This window comes from Phodopus roborovskii, unplaced genomic scaffold, assembly GCF_943737965.1.
Source record: "Phodopus roborovskii unplaced genomic scaffold, PHOROB, whole genome shotgun sequence".
NCBI lineage: Eukaryota > Metazoa > Chordata > Mammalia > Rodentia > Cricetidae > Phodopus > Phodopus roborovskii.
The window spans coordinates 22,542,499-22,563,465 of record NW_026126409.1 but is presented as its reverse complement, the minus strand read 5'-3'; the positions used below and the strand labels follow the sequence as shown (position 1 = coordinate 22,563,465).

At 47.2% G+C, this 20,967-nt stretch overlaps 2 protein-coding genes across 2 annotated transcripts; both read left to right on the top strand.

Annotated features, from left to right (window-relative positions):
- The first annotated feature begins 658 nt into the window (after nucleotides 1–658).
- On the top strand, nucleotides 659–2,034 carry Adrb3 (adrenoceptor beta 3). The gene has a single exon (XM_051182216.1). It carries the CDS (start codon nucleotides 821–823, stop codon nucleotides 2,015–2,017), a length of 1,197 nt encoding a protein of 398 aa, XP_051038173.1. The 5' UTR covers nucleotides 659–820; the 3' UTR covers nucleotides 2,018–2,034.
- Nucleotides 2,035–11,423: 9,389 nt separating this feature from the next.
- Nucleotides 11,424–17,239, top strand: Got1l1 (glutamic-oxaloacetic transaminase 1 like 1). Its single transcript, XM_051182340.1, has 9 exons — nucleotides 11,424–11,614; nucleotides 13,092–13,273; nucleotides 13,775–13,886; nucleotides 14,094–14,203; nucleotides 14,403–14,495; nucleotides 14,605–14,755; nucleotides 15,429–15,594; nucleotides 16,684–16,826; nucleotides 17,035–17,239. Exons 1-9 carry the CDS (start codon nucleotides 11,443–11,445, stop codon nucleotides 17,175–17,177), a joined length of 1,272 nt encoding a protein of 423 aa, XP_051038297.1. The 5' UTR covers nucleotides 11,424–11,442; the 3' UTR covers nucleotides 17,178–17,239.
- The last annotated feature ends 3,728 nt before the right edge of the window (nucleotides 17,240–20,967 follow it).

Sequence of the window (20,967 nt, the reverse complement as noted above, 5' to 3'; positions counted from 1 at the left end):
AGGAGAAATGTGGCTGGAAGAGATAGTACAGGAGAGAGATGGAAACCAGAAGCCCTCAGCACCCCATGCTACAGGATGTCAAGTCAAAGGAATGTGATTCCTGAGACAAGGTGATGCCCCAGCAACAGAAAAGAAGAAAAAAGAACTTAAAGAATGAACAGGATCAAAACCTGAGCTCTGAAGAAAGGGAAGGGAACAGATCTCATTCACCCAGAGAGAAAAGGACATCAGCCACTTGCTATTGCTTCATAGATAAGACCTTAGAGTTGGGAGCCGTGGCCCACAGGATTGTAATCCCAGCACTGGGGATGTTGAGGCAGAAGGATTTGAGGGTTGGACCATTCTGAACCACATAGGAGATCCTATCTCAAACAATAAAATACCTCAGGGATGGCATCCGAGATGAGGGGCTACATTGGATAGTTTTGTTGTCTTGGGAGAGGGTCACCTTCCTTGTTGGGCAAAGGGTGGGGTGGGCGGTTCTCCCTTCCTCTGCAGGGTTGCTGCAGGTCATGCCAGGAAAGAGCTGCCCGAGCTCCAGGAAACCGGTGCTGAGGGAGTGCCACGGCAGGGCGTCCCTCTCTACCCTCCAATTCCCACCAGAGGCCTCTCCTCTCCAGACTATTGGATGCTGTGTCTTTAAAAGCAGCCACTCCTTCTGGGATCTAGGGTGTGGGGGTTGAGATGGAGGGAAGCTGACAGACTTACCCCAGCAACTAGGGAAGATGGCCCAGACTGGAAGAGTCCTTCCCAAGTCCTACTGTCCCCTACCCTGAGCCAGGGGTCAGGGGGAACTTTCCCACCCCAAGCGCGACACGAGATGGCTCCGTGGCCTCACAAGAACAGCTCACTGGCTTTGTGGTCAGATGACCCCACGTTGGACCCCAGTGCAGCCAACACGAGTGGGTTGCCAGGGGTGCCATGGGCAGCGGCATTGGCTGGGACGTTGTTGGCATTGGCCACAGTGGGAGGCAACCTGATGGTAATCGTAGCCATAGCCCGCACGCCGAGACTCCAGACCATAACCAACGTGTTCGTGACTTCGCTGGCCACAGCTGACTTGGTAGTGGGACTCCTTGTAATGCCACCGGGGGCCACATTGGCGCTGACTGGCCATTGGCCCCTGGGAGCAACTGGATGCGAGCTGTGGACGTCTGTGGACGTGCTCTGTGTAACCGCCAGCATCGAGACCCTGTGCGCCCTGGCTGTGGACCGCTACCTGGCTGTCACCAACCCTCTCCGTTATGGCACGCTGGTGACCAAGCGCCGAGCCCGGGCGGCGGTGGTCCTGGTGTGGATCGTGTCTGCCGCGGTATCCTTTGCGCCCATCATGAGCCAGTGGTGGCGCGTAGGGGCAGACGCCGAGGCTCAGGAGTGCCATTCCGATCCGCGCTGCTGCTCCTTCGCCTCCAACATGCCCTACGCGCTGCTCTCCTCCTCCGTCTCCTTTTACTTTCCGTTGCTAGTGATGCTCTTCGTCTACGCGCGAGTGTTCGTCGTGGCTAAGCGCCAACGGCGTTTACTGCGCCGGGAGCTGGGCCGCTTCTCACCCGAGGAGTCTCCGCAGACTCTGTCGCGCTCTCCGTCCCCTGTCACAGGCGGGACAAGCACGGCTCCGGATGGAGTGCCCTCCTGCGGCCGGCGGCCGGCTCGGCTCCTGCCGCTCCGGGAGCACCGCGCCCTGCGCACCTTAGGTCTCATTATGGGCATCTTCACTCTGTGCTGGCTGCCCTTCTTTCTGGCCAACGTGCTGCGCGCCCTCGCTGGGCCCTCTCTAGTTCCCAGCGGGGTTTTCATCGCCCTCAACTGGCTGGGCTATGCCAACTCTGCCTTCAACCCGCTCATCTACTGCCGCAGCCCGGATTTCCGTGACGCTTTCCGCCGTCTTCTTTGCAGCTGCGGTGGCCGCGGACGGGAGGAGCCACGCGCTGCCACCTTCCCAGCCAGTCCCGCGGGAGCCCCAGCAGCTCGAGCCACCTCAGCCGAATCCAGGCAGAGCCCACCACTCAACAGGTAGGGGACACAGGCAGAGAACCGGGGGATCCAGGTGAGGACACTTTCTGTCTCTACTTTTGAGTTTGGGTGTTGGGGCCGGGGCGGGAGGTGGTTGGACAGGGCCTTTTGCCCAGAGAGGACAGAGAGTAAGAATATGCAATCTAGGGTCCTTCCCTTTCTTGGATCCAGTCCCTGGGGCTAAGGCAAAGGGGAGGATTGGTTGCTCATCCTAGGACCAGGTGAGCAAGCCCCACAAGCAATTGCTGCTCTCCCATCGGGTAGCTGCCCTCCCTGGTCCCTCTAGTTTGGGTTTTCTAGTTCCATTCTTTAGCCACTCAGGTTCTGGCCATCTCTATACCTGGCTGGGCCTACCATAGATAGTGGAGTTCGCAACCCCTCTACCTCAGCTGCAGTTTCTCCCAAAGGTTTGGCTATGAAAATGAGCGGCAATTTGCCACATGAAGGACGACAGAGATCCAACAAGGAACCAGTGAGTTGAAATTTAAGCTGCACCCCTCCCTCAAGGACATGTCAGAGCTGTAGGGTGGGATTTGAGGGGGTGGAGAGTGCTGGATGGTCTCTATACCTTTGGAACGTAAAAACACTTTTCAGGGTTCCTCAGTCACTGCCCCCTTCCCTCTGGTGCTTGGTCCCTGCTGCTTTGACCAGTTACCCCCCCCCATATTATCTCCATTTTGCAGGACTTCTAGAGAGTATTTTTGTTTGTTTGTTTATTTTGTTTTTGTTTGCTTTTTGCCAGAAAAACTAAGAAATGACTCCGTGGATGCAGAATTTTAGTAAACCCCTAATTTCTTCTAAGACCCACATTGAACTTCACTACTACCTCAGCATCTGGGATGTCAGGCCACCTGTGCCCAGCTGCCCTGCAATCAGCCAGCCCTATGGCTCTGGAAAGATGTTCATCGCCCTGCTTCCGTGTGTGTTGTGTGCTGAGGGCAAAGAAAGCACCCTACCTCCCTCCCTTCTTTCTGCTTTCCTGACCCCAATAAGCAGCAGTGATTCTCTAGGCTCTGTGTCTCTGGTTAGTTTGAGGGCAGGAAGCCAGGAAAGAACAACAGAGTTTGAGGTTTTGTCCCTGGCTCCTCGCCATGGCTCTGTAAGCAACATCTTAGAGCATCTCTTGAATTCCGCACCAAACAGCTCTGATCTACCTCACAGTCGGGATGTCAAGGTTTGGGGGAATTCCAGGGTTCATAGGAAGGCTAGCCATTGGAATGGGTCCCTTTTCCATTTAAAATCAAATTAATAAATATTACCAAATGTCGTTTGTCCTTTGCTCTCTTTTCTCTCCATTTGTTTTCTTTTTATAATCCACTTGCTGGCTTCCCTGCTCAGAGCTGCCTTTTGATAGGGGCAATAAATTAGGAGCAATCCTTGCCCCTTTCTTCCTAATCCTTCTCAGACAGAACCAAAAAGTCTGTCTGTGTAAATGGCCTGTCAAGTCTTTGCTTCTTCTTCCTCCCTACCCTTTGTGAAACTTCTTGGATCTAGTCATGCATAACTCATCTGTCTTACTAGATGAGGGGACTTGCTGTGTCCAGGACCAGGACTCTTCCATACCACAAACTAGCATGGGTTAATAAGGTCTCATTGATATCAGCACTTTGGTTCTGTGCTCTGTGTGTGTGTGTGTGTGTGTGTGTGTGTGTGTGTGTGTGTGTGTGTATCTAGAAGTACAGGGCACTGGTTTAGCAAGGGCAATAGGTCCTGTTATATTAATAGATATGTGTCTACAATATATGTATATATGTATGCTTCTGTACCCTCTAGAATTATTATTTTAGAGGATAATTTCATATTGCCAGAACTGGAGTTACAACTGTCCGCTCCTATTTTTTTCTCATTTCAGTCTTTATAATTCTTTAAAAAAAAAAAAGATTTATTTATTATTATGTAGACAGTATTCTGCCTGCATGTATTCTGCACACCAGGAGAGGGTACCTGACCTCATTATAGGTGGTTGGGAGCCACCATGTGGGTGCTAGAAATTGAGCTCAGGTCCTCTGGAAGAGCAGTCAGTGCTCTTAGCCTCTGAGCCATCTCTCCAGCCCCCAGTCTTTTATAATTCTTATCTGACCTGTTTCTCATGGGGAAAAAAAGTTCTATGGAAGTCACTTGGAGTATTGTGTGACTCCTCTTTAACTCCACAAACAAAGACCACAAGCAGGCTAAATTTCAGGACAGCCACTTAATCACCAAATGTTTAGCATGCCTGTGGCATAGTGTGCTTTACATTGGCTGGGTTTGGGGGCCTTAGAAATACAAAGCCTCACATTGCCCACAAGATAAGCCAAATGCATTTCCACATATGGGTGCTCCCTTTTCTCCTAGAGCTCAGGTTTTATTTCTCAGGATGTTTGCATACCAAAGATGACTTTCTCCTTTCCAACCCAACGCAGTATGCGATCTCTGGTGTCTAAATGCAGACAGCTTCTTGGCAAGGATTCTGCTTTTGAACTATGGCCCTCAGTAAGGAAGTCTTTGTTGAGCCCAGGGATCAGAGGGCCTCTTCTCCACATCTCTGGATATTTTCCCATCATCTCTGAGGAAAGTTGTCCAGACCAAGGAGAGGGTAACTTTGGGGGAGGGGTCTTTGGTTTACAGAATTGTCCTTGAAGAGTATCCAGGAGCTCACACTGCTTGGGCCTCACTGGACACTTATGCATGTGCCGACTCTTAGCCTCCTTTGGAGTGTTTAGGCTTGAGCCAGGCTGTGGATTCCATCTGCAGATTGTCACCAGTGGATCTGACAGCTGAAGAGACAGCCTTTCTAGTCCCTTCTCCAGCCAGGTGTCAAACTGAAGGAGATTTACATCCTTGAATGGAAGGCAAACTGCTTTTGCAAGCACAAAGCCTGAGCACTTGAACTGGGGAAGACAAACGGCCACGCTATGATCCTAAAAATGTGAAGACTTGCAGACCAGTGAGAAATGGAGAGTTCTAGAAGCCCTGACCTCCAAGAGTCTGGGGAGTAGGAGAGAGTGTGGGACAGAAATGATAAAGAAAAGGGGGTTGAGTTAAACAGGTGAGCTCTTGAGTGAACCTGCAAAGGAACAAGCTAAATTGGAAAAAAGGAGCTTTTCTGGAACTCTTCCCATGGTAGATTCTGCTAGGTGGTGATGGGTGAGTATAGGCTGCGGGCCTCAAGGGCAGTTGCTAGACTAATTCCATACTGACTTCATTCCTCAACCCACAACCCACCCCTGCCAAAGAAAGTAAACCCTTTTGAGGGGAAGAGAGAGGGTCTGAAATTGTCTTTTTGAGGGTCTAGCTCTGTAGCCAAGGCTGTTGTAGAACTTATCGTCTTCCATCCCAGCCACCTTAGTCCAGAGATGAGAGACATGTGTACCACCATGTCCTGTGTTAGGATGGCATTCCTAGCCTTTTTAACCTTGGCCTTGTTGCACAGGCACTAGAAGCGCTACACGCCCTCTGGTGGCGATATGGGATATAACAGGAGTGAAAGGTTCGGCTGTCCATTAACAGTTCACAAAGCTGATATACAGTTCATAAAGTCTCCTATAAATAACTTAGTCCAACGAGGTGTGGTGGCTGACACACTCAATGTTAAAGTAGGTCTCTATGGAAGAATGTAAGAGCGTGCGCTACCTCTGTGAGACCCTGGATGCCATCCCCAGCACCACACAAACAAAACCCTCAGTGCAGGGGCTAGAGAGGTCCCTCAGCAGTTGCTGCCTTGCAGAGGAACCAGGTCAATTCCCATTACCCACAAGGTGGTGGTGGTAGCTCACAACCGTTCATACCTCCAGTTCTAGGGGATCTGATGCTTTCTTCTTGGCTCTGTGGGCACCAGGCACACACATGGTACACACACATGCATGCAGTCAAACACTCACAAAATAAAAATTTAAAAATTGAACTTATTTTTTGTTTGTTTTTTTTTATTTTAGAGACAGGTTTCTCTGCAGCTTTGGAGCCTATCCTGGAAATTGCTCTATAGACCATGCTGGTCTCAAACTCACAGAGATATGCCTGCCCCTGCCTCCCAAGTGCTGGGAGAGCTGCTGGGCACTTGGTATTGAGCTTGGGTATCCACTAGCAAGTGTCTGACCTTACACAATGAAGCTTTTTGAATCTTGCCTTTGTTTCTCATTGACATTTCTTGTGAGGTGTTGCAATAGAAACATATGTAGGGCTAGCACAATGCTTCAGTTGGTAAGGATACTTGCCTCCAAGCCTGATAATCTTACTTCAACCCCTGGGACCCACATGATAGAAGGAAAACTAACTCCTGCATGTATGTGTGTGTATACACAAATAAGTAAATGTCAAAAAAAATCTCTAAGGAAGTTCATTCTTACAAAGAGAAAAAGGAGAAGATGGCTCTGGAATGAAGAGGATATGGATAGGTTCCCAGCATCCACTCAACTCACTCACAACCACCTGTGTGATTCCAGCTCCAGGGAATCTGATGCCCTCTTCTGGCTTCTGTGGGTTTCCACGTATGGCATGTACACACACACACACACACTTACACACACACATACACACACTAATAATAATAAACTTTTTGAAAAGAGATATAGGGGATTGCAGAGATGGCTTGGCAGTTAAGACCACTGACTGTTCTTCCAAAGGTTCAATTCCCAGCATCCACATGGCAGCTCACAATTGTATGTAACTCCAGTTCCAGGGCATCCAACACCCTCACACAGGCAAAACACCAATGCACATAAAATACAAATTATAAATTACTTTTTTAAAAAAGAGAAAGAGGTGAAAAGTTGAAGAAAATAAGAGGATTATATTGGTATATAAGACATTATTCATAAGCCAACAGGGTTGGAGGACACCAGGAAACAAGACCCTGCAAATCAACTCAGTAAGGCTCACATGAGCTCACCGCGAGCGCAGTGTCAAGCACAGGGCCTCCATGGGTCTGCTCAGGTCCTGTATGTATATGCTATAGCTTTCACCCTAGTATTTTTACGGCACTCCTGAGTGTGCCATCAACAGGTCTCTGTTCCTGTGCCTGCTCTTGGGGTTCCTTTCCTTCTACTGGGTTGCCTTGTACAGCCTCAATGTGATGTTTTCTCTTAGAAGTCTGTTCTTTTCTAAGGAGTGACAGAAAGGGAGTTGATCCAGAGGGGAGGGGAAGGGAGGGGAGGGGAGGGGAAGGAAGGTGGTGAGGAACTGGGAGGAGTAGAGGGAGGGGATAAAAGAATATATTTTCAATAAAAGGAAAAAAATTTAAAAGAGGTATAGAAGATGAAGGAAGGAAGTGAATTATATTGGCATATAGGATATTGTTTAAATCAAGCAAATATTTTCAATCCCGCTGCTGTCTACCAACACCCTTTGATGGGAGATGCCATTACGTATATATGTTTGTCATACTGGTTAATGAATAAAACACTGTTGGCCAATAGGAAAGGAAGATAGGAGGGACTAGGAGACAAGGAGGAGAGAGGAAGTGGTAAAGAGGAGTCAAGATGGAGAGTCCGGAGAGAACAGAATCGCCATTCCTCCGCTCTCAGTAAGACCACGTGGAAATACATAGAAATGGGTTAATAATTAAGACAGAGTAGCCGATAAGAAACTAGTACCTGGCTAACAGCATAATATCAAATACAGAGTCTCAGTGAGTTAATTGGGGCTGGAGCGGCGGCGGGACAAGACCGGCAGCGGGAGAGAAAACCATACTCCTTACAACCCTTCCCCCAACACAATCCAGAACTGGTGCCTGGTATGCTTATGGAGGACATCTGGCAAGTGTAACCACCATTTTAGCTCATGCTTTCCTTAACCCAGTCTCTTCTCGCCCTACTTTCTGAATTCTGGTTCCAGTCCTACCATAAGCTCCAGAAGATGCAGAGGAACGTGGAGAACCGGGAGGCCAGAGCATATGATGCCTGCTATGTTATGATAGTAAAGTTTGCATTCTACTGTTTGGATGCCTTTTGAGGCAGGGCTTGCTGGACTCAGAACTTTCTAATCCCAGATTCCCAAATGCTGGAATTCCTGTCATCCTGCCTGATCCTACTGTAAAAGCCAATTCCTCCATTCTTGAACTTAAACCTTGGGGCCCAGACAAGGTCCTATCAGTTCTCTGGTATAGCTAGCATTCTCACAGAGCAGCCCATGCCTTCTACTAGCTCTGTGGTTCTTGGGTGTCCCCATTCTACATCTACCACAGGTGTGACCTCCTGAGCCTCACTCAGATCTGTGATGTCCCTTCCTCCCAAGCACTGGGTCCAAACTCAGAAGCAATCTAAGTTTCGGAAGTAGCTTTTCCTCGGGCCATTTTCTCCTGCCTTCTCACACTTACAAGGTCATTTCCAGGGATCCCAAGATCTCGAGGGGTGGTGGAAAGTTTGCTGGGAGGATGTACAAAGTCCTCTAAAGGAGTGACTGTGGAGCGGTGAGGATGAGTTTAAGGGGACTGCTAGCTCTGGAAAAACCCTCATAGAAACTGTCTACAACCACCCACCCCATCCCATCCCCGCCCTAGAGCTGATGCACCCACCTTCTTGTCGGCTTTCTAGTGCTATCTTGTGTCTTGTTCCTAAACAGCTACCAAGAGACAGTTTTGACTTTTGAATGTACTTTTAACGTTTTGAGGATGCTGTGCGCGGCCTCTGCAGCTCTGAAGACGCCTCACCAACCAGGCCCAGAATCAATCCCCATCTACAAGACAGCACGATCTGAGGCAGAGATGCTGCCAAGACACGAATATCCCTTCTCTCACTCCTTCAGAGTTCAAGCCTCAGGAGGGCGGAGCAGGGTGTGCAGAGAGGACTTGTGATGGAATGAGGAAGGTGGGCTTTCCCTAGCATCCTATGACCTCCACTGTGAGCTGTTTCCAAGTCCCTCGTCACTTCTGCCCACATTCACCCAAGTCACCTGTGGCATCTAGACCGCTGAGGCCACCATGCTCCCCGCCACAATAAGGAGCTGTAAGCCACCACCTCAATCAAGTGTTTTCTTTTATAAGAGTTGCTGTGGTCATGGTGTCTCCTCGCAATAGAAACCCTAAGACACCCTCCCATGACAAGGTATTGACAGGTCTGTCCTATTTTAGTGTAATAAAGACTATGATCAAAAGCAACTTAGGGAGGAAAATGTCTTTTTGACTCACAGGTCCAGATCACGGTCCATCACTGAAACTCAAGCAGGGAAGAAACTTGAAAGTACGTGTTGCGTGATATTTTGTGTTCTAACAAACAAAGCTTGCCTGGAAATCAGCGAGTGGAACTAGCCACTAGTTAACCATAGAAGCTGGGCAGTGGTGGCACATGCCTTTAATCCAGCACTCAGGAGGTGGAGACAGGAAGTGATAAAGTGAGGTAGAGATAGGATCTCAGCCTTTTTGGGTGGAGGAAGGAGACAGGTAGGAAGCAACTCCGCTGTTCTGATCTTCTAGGTTTTTTACCAAGATATCTGACTCGTAGCTTTTATTGAATAAGATTAGTTAGATTTATGCTTCAGGTATGAACTGATGCGGATGCCATGGAGGAATGCTATACTTACTGGTTTACTGTTCATGGGTTGCTAGACCTCCCTTCTCATACAATCCAGGACCACCTGCCTAGTAATGGCACCGCCCAAAGTGGGTGGGCCCTCCCCCATCAATCATTAATCAAGAAAATGCCACACAGACCTACCAACAGGGCAGTCTCATAAAGGCATTTTTCTCAGGCGTTTTCCTCTTCCCACAGGACTTGTATCAAGTTGATAAAAACCTAACCAACACACAGACCTATCTTGTGCAGGTTTCGTTTCGTGTAGGTAATTACAGCTGTTGTGAGTTTAAGTGTGCAGCAGCCACGTCATGCCTGGGAGTCGGTCATCCCAACCTTCCCTGTCCCCTCCTCCAGCTCTTACATTCTTTCCTTCATTTCTATGATGGAGTGTGTGATACAAACATTCCATTTATATCTGTGCTTTCAACAATCACTTATTCTCCTCCTTGTGTATTTTATTTTATGTGCATTGGTAGTTTGCTTGCATGTATGTCTGTGGTGAGAGTGTCAGATCTCCTGGAACTGGAGTTACAAACAGTTGTGAGCTGTCATGTGGTTGCTGGGAATTGAACCCTTGTCCTCTAGAAGAGCAGACAGTGATCCTAACCGCTAAGCCATCTCTCCAGCCGCAACACTTAATCTCAACGCATTGAGCAGTCAGTGCCAGCTGCTGCAAAAGCAACTTCTCCAGTGAAAGTCAAACCTTTTTCTTAAGCCTCTCCCTTCCCAAATGACCACGCCTAAATGTATGCGAAAACTGTTCTTCATGAACTCAGATTTAGCTTCCTAAAAAAAAATAAAATAAAATAGCCACAGGAATAAATGAAGGATGCAAAAACCTAGGAAAAAGCACTCTGCCCCTGACAAGACCTGAGACCTGGGTCAAGGAAAAACACCCTGACCTTGACTCCATGAGTCAGGCCACAAAACCCTACCAATCCCAAGCCACCCTGGAAAGCTCACCTCCCCTAAGAACCCCTATATGAGAGCTCTGTGTCCTGTTCAGTTTGCTGCTGTTTCTCACCCTGGAGGTAGCCACCCTCCTGGATTCTTCCTTCCCAATAAATCTCTTGAGTGCTGTTTGTTGTGCAAAGTGACTTTCTTTTTCTTTTTCTTTTTTCTTTTTTTTTTTTTTTTTTTTTTTTTTGAGGAGCAGAGCCCAGCTTTTGCCAGAGTGGAGCAGAGCTGTAACACTTTCCCTTAGCTGAGCAGAATTACTAAGCCCCAGGAGCACCTGAGCAGAGCTATAACAACTTTGCTGGGGAAACCTCCCCTGTGGAAGCCCTCCTTTCCTGGAGCAGGGTTGTAACCTACTACACTTACAGTGACTGTGGTGTTCCTTGACTGCCAAGATACCTTTTCATATGAGCTGCAACACTTACAAAGAAAAAACAGAACCACCTTGTACTGCTTTTAAATCGTGAGGTCTCTGAAGAATGTGCTTCAGGCCCTGAGTTCAACCCCCAGCACTGAAAGAAAATTTGATTTTCTCTACTCATATCGTAGTGTGACTTGAGCTCTTACCCAACCCCTTGCAAAATGGAAGTAGAAAATGTATCCCTTCTCCAAAGCTATACAGAGAAACCCTGTCTGGTGAGTGGGTGGGGGGATAATGTATCCCTTGATTGGCACTGTTATGTGTCTTAGGATGTTTGTTTGTGTTGGGGAAGTCCTACCTAGCTTGATGGCTGCCAACCTCTTCCTAGTTTCTAAAGCCTGACTTGTTATTTCAGTTGGATGGCTTGGGGCTATAGAAGGCAGTAAGTTAGGTGGGGAGAGCGCCTGGGAATCTCATGTCCTTTATCATTCCTTCCTGCCACCTACTCTCCCAGTGCCATGGAATGTTCCTATGACCCCGAACTTGCCATCATAAAGACTGGAAGTCCTAAGGTTCTGTTGTTCTGACAACCCACTGAGTGTCTGCATTGGAGCTGCCAATGTTATGGGAAAAAGAGGCTTGAAGCAGGGTCACAGCTGTTGGCTTCATAAACTCTCAGCTATGACTAGTCTTTCTGTGTTCAGGGACATACCCCTAGCCCAGAAGCTAGAAGGCAGTCTACTAAAGATCTACAAGCAAGATGAGTATTCTAGCAAGATGTTCCTGGCCTACAGAGGTAGGAATCCATCATTTCAGGGTTTAAGATTTTCTGCACATTGTGACTGCCTGTAAGTGGGCAGAGCCCCCAGTGGAGGAATGAAGAATGGAAAGACTTTAGTTTGTTAACAGAACTTCCCAGAGCATAGAAGAGCAGCAAGGGTTCCAAGTCATCCCATGCCCTGTGCCTTTTCTAAAGACTTCTGGGAATTTGGGAGGAGCCAAGTCTTCTTCTACCTCTCTCCTTTATCTGCCACTGCATTCTCCCTTGCTGCTCCTAGTTCTCTGTTTGTCTGTTGTTTTTAACACGCCCACGTAAATCAGGGTGGCCTTGAACTCACACTATAGCTGAAAATGACCTTGAACAAATTCTCGTCTTGCTTCCATCTCCCAAGTACTGAAGGCACCACCACACTTTGCTTCTCTCTCATCTTTTTGCTGTTTATAAGATTTTTTTAAATTGTATGTGTATGAGAGAGAGACTGTGTGTGTGTACATGAGTCTAAGCGTGCAAGGTGGCCAGAGTCATTGAATCCCCCCCCAACACACATACACCCTGAAGAGCTGGATTTACAGGTGGTGATGAGCTACCTGATGGAAATACTGAGAACTGAACTTGCATTCTCTTCAGGGGCAATATGTACTCTTGACCACATTCTTGACTCAAGAAATTAAGCCTTCTGAGGGGATGTCTCTCAGCAGATAGAGTGCTTGTCAAGCATTCCCGAAGCCCTTCATTCAGCCCCTAGCAGATAAACCAGAATGGCACCGGTAATCCCAGCACTTGAGAGATGGAGGGTAAGGTGTTCAAAGTCATTCTCAGCTACAAAGCAAGTTCAAGGCCAGCCTGGGGTTCTTGATATTCGAGAAAGGAAGAAGGCAATGGAAGGCAGACAGAGAGACAAGAGATAGACAGAAACAAAAAGAGACACACAAAGAGAGGTGGAAAAACACACAGAGAGCCCTTCCAATATGGAACCAGGCCTCTCCATCATGAAAGCCAGGGGTGTACTCTGTTTAATTTCTTGAATGTCTAATTCATTTTGCATGTAAATCATAGCTTTTAAAATACTTAGGTTTCGGCTGCCTTGGTTGATGCTCCATCTTGTTGTGTTTTTGTTTTTGAGACCCTATCTTGCTATATAACTTAGGCTGGCCTGAAACTTACTGTGGACCAGGCTGGCCTGAAAGTGACCCTCCTGCCTCCTCTCCTCTGCGCTGGGGCAGCAAGCATGAGCCATCAAGCCTGACTTAGCTGAGGTTCATGCTGTCGATGGCGGTGGTGTTTTGTTTTTAAATGTAATCACTAACAGCACACTGTTTTATGAAAATAAAGAAGCCAGAAGGGGTGGGAAGGAAGGGGGGTAAGTTTCATGGGTACTTTCCAAAGCCCCAAGAAGCACAGGCCAGACTTGTGGGTTATGAGCTGCTGCCAAGCCCAGCCCCAGAGCCCCTGAGGCCAGGCATCCAGAACTCCCTTTGAAGTTTCTCCACAGTATGCATGAACGATGAAGGCCATCCCTGGATTTCTTTTGTGGTGCACAAGACTCGCCTGCAGATTGCACAGGACCCCTCTCTGAACTATGAGTACTTACCCCAGATGGGCATGAAATCATTTGTCCAAGCTGCCTTGGAACTCCTCTTTGGAAAGCACAGCCAAGCCATTGCAGAGAAAAGGGTGAGACGTGTGACCATGCAGGGACCTCCACCTTGACAAAGGCAGCTCAGCTCCCAAGGCTCTGATAGTACAGCTGGGAGCCGGACCTAAATCCTCATTCAGTCACTCAGCTGTACCCACTCACACTGCTGATTTGAAAACTATAAATAAGCTGGGAGGTGGTGGCCCACCACTTGGTGGCACTCAGGAGGCAGGCAGATCTCTGTGTTCAAGGCCAGTCTGGTCTACAGAGCGAGTTCCAGGACAGCCAGGGCTGTTACACAGAGAAAGCTTGTCAAAAAGACAAAACCAAACAAACCACCACCACCAACAACAAAATCTATAAGTACATCATTTCAATATAAAAGGAAAAAGAAAGGAAGAGGGCTGGATGGCTCAGCATGTGTAAGGCCCTCAGTTCAACCCCAGCACCAAAAACAAGACAAAAGTCTGACTCTGGGGGTGTGCTAGCGTTACCGCTGCTCCTGTAAAATGTTCCTGTCACATATTGCTTGCTGACAGGTAGGTGGTGTGCACACTGTTGGTGACAGTGGAGCCTTCCAGCTCGGGGCTCAGTTCCTCAGGGCGTGGCGTAAGAATTTGAAAACTGTTTGCATCGTCTCCTGTCAAAAAGGTGAGTGTTGCCAATCCCTGCCCTGTGTGTAATCTCTACTCTTGCCCTCACTGTGTGTCGGGCAAATGATGGTGGCTGTGCCAAGCTATGCCCGTCCTTTTCCTGTTTTTGTCCTGTCAGTCAGTAACCTTCACCCGACCCTCAGGTATCTGCCTTTGTTTCTCCTTTTCCACGGACCCCGGCCGGTGGGGATCTGTGTTCCCACAGAACAGTATGGACTCATCTTCCAGGACATGGGCTTTACAGTTTATGAATACCTCATCTGGAACCCCAAGAAGCTGTGCTCAGACCCCAGCATATTCTTCGACGTGATGGAGGTAGGGGGGTCCCCACTCAGACTCTTCTCCCGTATACCTGGTTTATCGCCTACTCACCCCACTCTAGGCCTTTGCCGGGCTTGGGTTTGCCAGGTTTGTTAGTGAGAACAAACCTAAGAGATTATTTCTCCTCTAAATGCCTGGTGTCACCTCCTGCACGGTAGAGGTGGTGCCTTGACAAGACAGTGTCTTCCTACAGCATATCCCACCTGACAGTATCCTTGTGATTGGGAACATTGTTGACTGCAGGTTCACGCAAAATCAGTGGACAAAGCTGACATCCATCATTAAGGTCAGGATGACGCCCTGACTCACTTCCCCTCCTTCACACCTGGTTCTCCTCAGCAGAGCCCTCACACTTTTGGTTTCTTTTTCTTTTCTTTCTTTTTTTTCTCTTGCAGAAAAAGCAGATATTCCCATTCTTTGACGTTCCCTGCCAAGGTCTATCCACTGGTAACCTGGAAGAAGACACCAGACTATTACAGTACTTTGTGTCTCTGGGGTTTGAGTTTTTCTGCAGCCAATCTCTGTCCAAGAATTTTGGCATTTATGGTATGGCATATGGTATGGTATGGGCAGAAGGGATATATGGTCAAGAGACATGGGGAACAAAATTGCTTTATATCTGTCACACAAGTGATGTTGGTTTTGGTTTTGGTTTTTTTGTTTTGTTTTTAGTGAGCTTACAAGATAATGAGTTTCATATGTTTTCTATATGTGCATGTCTATCTCTGTCTCTCTGTCTCTGTCTCTGTCTCTCTCTCTCTCTCTCTCTCTCTCTCTCACACACACACACACACACACACACACACACTGTACTTTCTGGTATTTTCCTCACTGCCCTCCCATACCACTCCTCCAAAGGATGTTTATGACATCACTTTAATCCATTGGAAGGAGCCTAATACTCCAGAGAAATCAACACGCAGGCAGAAAAGTTGGGCTCTGTGACTAAACCCCGGCTATCCAAGTTACCCATGCCTGTTGTAATTAAAATTTCAACCTCTCAGGCCTTTGCCGCCTCAGCTGGAAAATGAGGAAGCACTTGACAAATCTTTCAAGCTCTCTCCCCATTGCACACTCAGGCTTATGGATACTCTTTGGGAGGGAGGCTCAGACTTGAGGCCAAATACTAGCCTGGCTGGGCTGAGCTGGCAGATCCACAGGTGAGATTCGGAACATAAGGGAGGAACCTGAGGGTGAGGCTGTCTTCTCCATGCTGCAGATGAAGGTGTGGGGATCCTAGTAGTGGCAGCCCTCAGCAACCAGAACCTGCTGTGCGTCCTCTCCCAACTGATGAGCTATGTCCAGGCCCTGTGGGGAAACCCTCCTGCCACAGGCTCCCGGATCATCACTTCCATCCTCTGTAACCCTGCTCTGTTTGTAGAATGGTAAGGGATGGGAGGGTCTTGGCAAGGGAGGGTGCCTAGGGCTTGTATAGTCCTACAGACTGACTGCTCCCGGGTTTCTCCTGTGGCCCTCTTTATCCCACTCATTCAAGTTCACATTCATCAAATTTTACTGAGGGCCTTCCATGTGCTGTGGGCTCTAGCTACACCAAGAATTGCCCTGCATTGCAGGAGTGGACAATGGCAACTTTATTTTGGAGATAAGCCAATGGGCATTGAGATGAAACCTATTATTTTGTACACAAGCGCATGCATACACAGAGATTACCTGCCACATTGCTCAGCAAGTAAAGGTGCTTGCTGCCAAGGATAATGACCTCAGGACCTGATGAATCCCAGAATCCACATGGTGGAAATAAAGAATCTACTCCCGAAAGTTTTCCTCTGACCAGACCCTCACCCAAGACAAATACACACACACACACACACACACTCTCTCTCTCTCTCTCTCTCTCTCTCTCTCTCTCTCTCTCTCACTCACTCACAAAATAAAGCTAAGCTGGCAAGATCTGAGGGTTTATTACTTTGCATGCTTAAATTAATATGGGCCCTGAGGGTTTGCTACTTTGCATGCTTAAATTAATATGGGGCCTGAGTCACTCAGCTTCCTGTTACTATAACAAAATGCTTGAAATGATTAACACCCCTCCCCCAGAAAAGGAAAGTTCTGTGTTCACTCTCAGTTTTGGAAGTTCAGTTGATAGTGTCACTTGATGCTATCGTGAGGCAACACACTGTGGTAGAGTTTGGGGTAACACGTGTTCACCTTATGATATCCAGAAAGCAAACAGAGATAATGAAGGAGGAGTTATGAAGAGCCCCATCCCCACCCCCAATGACCTAACTTCTTCCCACAACCAATAGGGACACAACACACAGGCTTTTAGGAGATGTTTAAGACCCAAACTACAGCAGAATCAAACCTCCTTCCCATCATAGGTGCTACGGAGCCCAAGTCCCATCCATGTGCTTCCTGACATGGGTCAGGGTATGGAAAGGTAGGACAAAGGGATGATACACTGGGAAGCAGGGAGACCTCTCAGGGCCATCTCTTGCTTCTGGCCTTGGCAGGAAGCAGAGTCTAAAAGGTGTTGTGGAGAACATCATGCTGATCAAGGAGAAGGTGAAAGAGAAGCTCCGGCTCCTGGGGACCCCTGGGTCCTGGAATCACATCACCGAACAGAGTGGCTCCCATGGTTATCTGGGACTCAACTGTAAGTTCCAGAACTGCGCATCTCTCCCCTTCTTGACCTCAGACCTGTGTTGTAACATTGAGTAAGCACCGACTGGATGATCAGTCTGCAGCTCTGCCCTGGGCTTTCCTCACACCCTTGGAAAAGTGGGGCTGCTTCAGGGACCTTGATAGACCCCCTGCAGGTGCCAACACTTCTCCTCTAATTCTGAGTCCTGTGACTGTCACAGACCAACAGGTGGAGTTCCTGACCAAGAAGAAGCATATCTACATCCCCAAGAACAGCCGGATCAACTTCACCTGCATCAATGCCAGGAACATAGACTACATCACGCAGAGCATCCACGAGGCAGTGATGCTCACAGAGGGCTGAGAGCAGGGGTGTCTTCTCAAGGCTGTCCCTGGTTGGGATGGAAGCTTTATGTAGTCTTTGAAACAAAAACTAAATTATTCATTGATATGTTCACCTTTTCATTTATTTATGAAGCAATGTGCTGGCCCTGGGGTGGAGCGTCAGGGCAACACATGCCAAGCACAAATGGTCCCAAGATTCCATGCCCAGGAGATGGGGGTGGGGTGCAAGAACAATACCCTCATAGGACATGGTTCAGTTAGTAGCTATGTGGCTAGTAACAAAGTGAACAGAAGTCAGGAGATATTGAAAGGTATGGTGTGTGCACGCGCACGCGCGCACGCCTATGTGTGAGTGTGCATGTGTGTGTGGGTACAGTTGTATACATTCATCTCGTTTCTTCCAGAAACACAAGCCATGTTGTGATCAAGTAGTTCCCTAATATGTCAATCATGTTTGAAAACTCAAAAAGCTAAACCAAAATTCATGTGTGAACACTTAAAATTACTTTGCCAGAATTAATTTTGAAAGATATCAAGCTGAACAGCTGTAGCCAGACTTTTGTTTGAAACACTAACTCACAAAAAACAACTTGGAGACTTATTATTAATTATGAAATCTTGGCCGGTAACTTAGGCTTATTACTAACTAGCTCATGCAACTTAAATTAACCTATTTCTATCGAGCTACATGTTTTCACGTGACTCGTGGCTTTACCTTTCCTCAGCACGGCAAGTTCACTTTGCTTTCTTCTGTATCTCCTGGCATCTACGCCCTCCTTCCCAGTGTCCTCTGTGTCTGAAAAATCCTGCTTATCTATTAGCCACTTTTTATTAAACCAGTGAGACCAACACTTCTTCACAGTGCATGGATACTCTGTAACAAATGGCTGTCTTAGTTACCATTCTATTGCTGTGAACTGACACCATGACCAAGACAACTTATAAAAGAAAGCATTTAATTGGGAATGTGATTACTGTTTCAGAAGACTAGTCCATGACCATCATGGCACTGCATGGCACTGGAGCAGGAACTGAGTGCTTATATTCTGATCCACATGCAGAAAGAAAAGAGAGAGAGAGACGGGGTCTGGCATGGACTTTTGAAACCTCAAAGTCCGCCCATGAGTGTAGGTGCAGAGAAGGCCAAAGACCCCTCCCGGGAGCTAGAGTTACAATTAGTTGTGAGACACTCAAAGTGGGTGCTGGAAATCAAATTGCAGCCCTCTGCAAGAGCTATGCAACTGCTATGCACACCAGGCTGACCTCAAACTCATAGAGCTCTTCCCGTCTTTGTCTCCCAGGTCCTAGGATTAAAAGCATGCACCACCACATCCAGCATAATATGGTGCTTTCAAATGGGCAAAAGATGGATGGTTGTCTTGGATGGTGAGGGGAGTTTAGGGACAGGGGATGGGGAGGGACCACCAATGGATACAAAAAAGGACCTTTGGAGAGAAGTGACATGTTCAATAGTTTGACTCATAAACTCACACATACCTCAAAACTCATCAGATCACAGGCTTTAAATATGTGCAATAAATTGCACATCAAGCTATGCCTCAAGTTTTGATGAGTAGGATGGAGTACATCTGTAATTCTATCACTTGGGAGGCTGAGGCAGGAGGATTCAAGGTTCAAGGCAGGCCTAAGCTATATGTAGACATGACCCTTTCTCAAAAAAAAAACATACATATAAAAATGTACATATAATGTGTGTGTGTATATATATGTGTGTGTGTATCATATATATATGTATATATATATATATATATATGATATAGTGTAAAGTCAAGAGACCAGGGTGGTACAGAACCCTCAAGGAGAAGATAGAGGACAGGAGACAAAGGCTGCTGGTGCTAAGATCAACATGTCGGGTGGGGTGCATTTATCCATAAAGCTAATAACTAGGCTACAGGTGTGTGAGTTGGTGGCTAGCTGGGGTAGTAGAAGAAATTATGTTAAGGTGGGGCTCTTGCTTCACTCCTTAAACACAAGGCCTACTGTACCTACATGTTTTGTAAGGGTGATTTTCCTGCTGGACATGTTGTTTCCCCAGTCAAGGAGTAGACAGTAACAATGCTTATTCTCAGGTCATGTCCTCCTGTTTATACAGCTCCAGGTTAGGAATGGAACCACCCCAATGGTCAATTAAGCTAATCAAGATAACCCTCTCACAGGCATACCCTGAGGCCCATTTCTCAGGCCACTTGAAATGTCTAAAAATAAGTGACTTGTTAGAAATAAATGTCTACAATGCTACTATTTCAATTGCTGCATTATGGTGTGGACTTAAAATGGGAAAGGAAGCATCTCACCTCAGCAAATAACTAACTGCCAGTCTACATGAGCAGCTCAGCCCAAGACCCTGGAGACAGATGTACGTAGGTTCCACAGATGGTCAATAAACCTCAAAGGGTATTAACAGTCATCAGCTGCTCTGTGCGCGGTTACTGTGCCGTAGAGGTTATGGACAGAAGAGCTGTACTGTTCTAAAAGTTCAAGTCCATTGTGTCAATTAACATTTTGTTAATTCATTTGGTAATGTGGAGATGAATTATTGTCATTTTACCATCCTGCTCAAACACACTTTTCATTTATGGAATGAATGACTGTAGATGTGAGTGTGTGTGTGTGTGTGTGTGTGTGTGTGTGTGTGTGTGAGTATATATACACATATTTATTCCTTCACACTTTTAATTATATATATAATCTATGTTTATTTATATATATTCATATATCATTTCTGTTCCTTTAGAGAACCCTGACTAGCACACCAGCCCAGTTGCTTTCCACACTACACTCTTTTTCAACATTATGGGTTCTTGTGCATTCCATCATCGCAAGCCCTGTTCCAAGCAGGGCTACAGGGCTACAGGGCTACAGGGCTCTCAGAGTTTCTGTGCCCCTGAGTCAGAAGGTGCTAATGTTTTAAGTCTAAATTACCATGCTCAAGAGATCTATGAAACAAAAATGCCTCTAATGCCCAAGGACAGATAACAAGTTCAGTTGCCCAACTAACTGTACAGGAGGTACTTGATCACACATAGGCAGGAGCTACATGTAGAAAGTACATGAGGACGTATGCTTTTCCCCATTGAATGAAGGTGGGAACTACTTAGCCTGGTGGATTTTGCCTTTACAGGCACCAGACTAGTGAAATTGTGCCCATTCTCTGGGAATCCCAGGTATAGACCTGGCCAATGTTTGCCATCCTGGCCAGTATTTAATAAAGCCTGCTTCAAATTTGACTCAAAATCTGTGGTAATAGCCTTATTCTTGCCCAGTGGGGTTAACAATACCTACTGCCTTGGGCATACCTATTTGATAAAGAGCTGCATCCCATCAGGCTGAGCAGAATTTAAACACAGCGGAGTGGGAATGGACTCCACAACATTCCATACAACTAAGAAACCTGCTGCCTGCCTAAGGAAACTAAGAAATGACTTGCCTGTCACTTGAAGTTCAGGGACAGTCACACCTAGTGGCTATAGAAATGTCACCTTCTGAGTGATCAAGTATACCCTGTGCAGTTGAGGCAACCAAACTTGTTTGCAGAAGCTAAAACACATGGCCTGTTATCTTACACGTACAACAGCCCCCAGCATTATAGCAAGTTATCTGTCTGTCCTTGGGCAAGTGGGGCTTACAGGTCAAAGACACTTTTGTGTTATACATCTCTAAATACAGTAATTTAATCCTAACTTTAGTCATCACCCACCCCCAACTTAAAACACAGCTTTAGCCCTCACATTGCCTCTGCACAGCAGCCTCTGGCTACCCTGCCCCCCTGCCCCCTAGTATTGACTCTT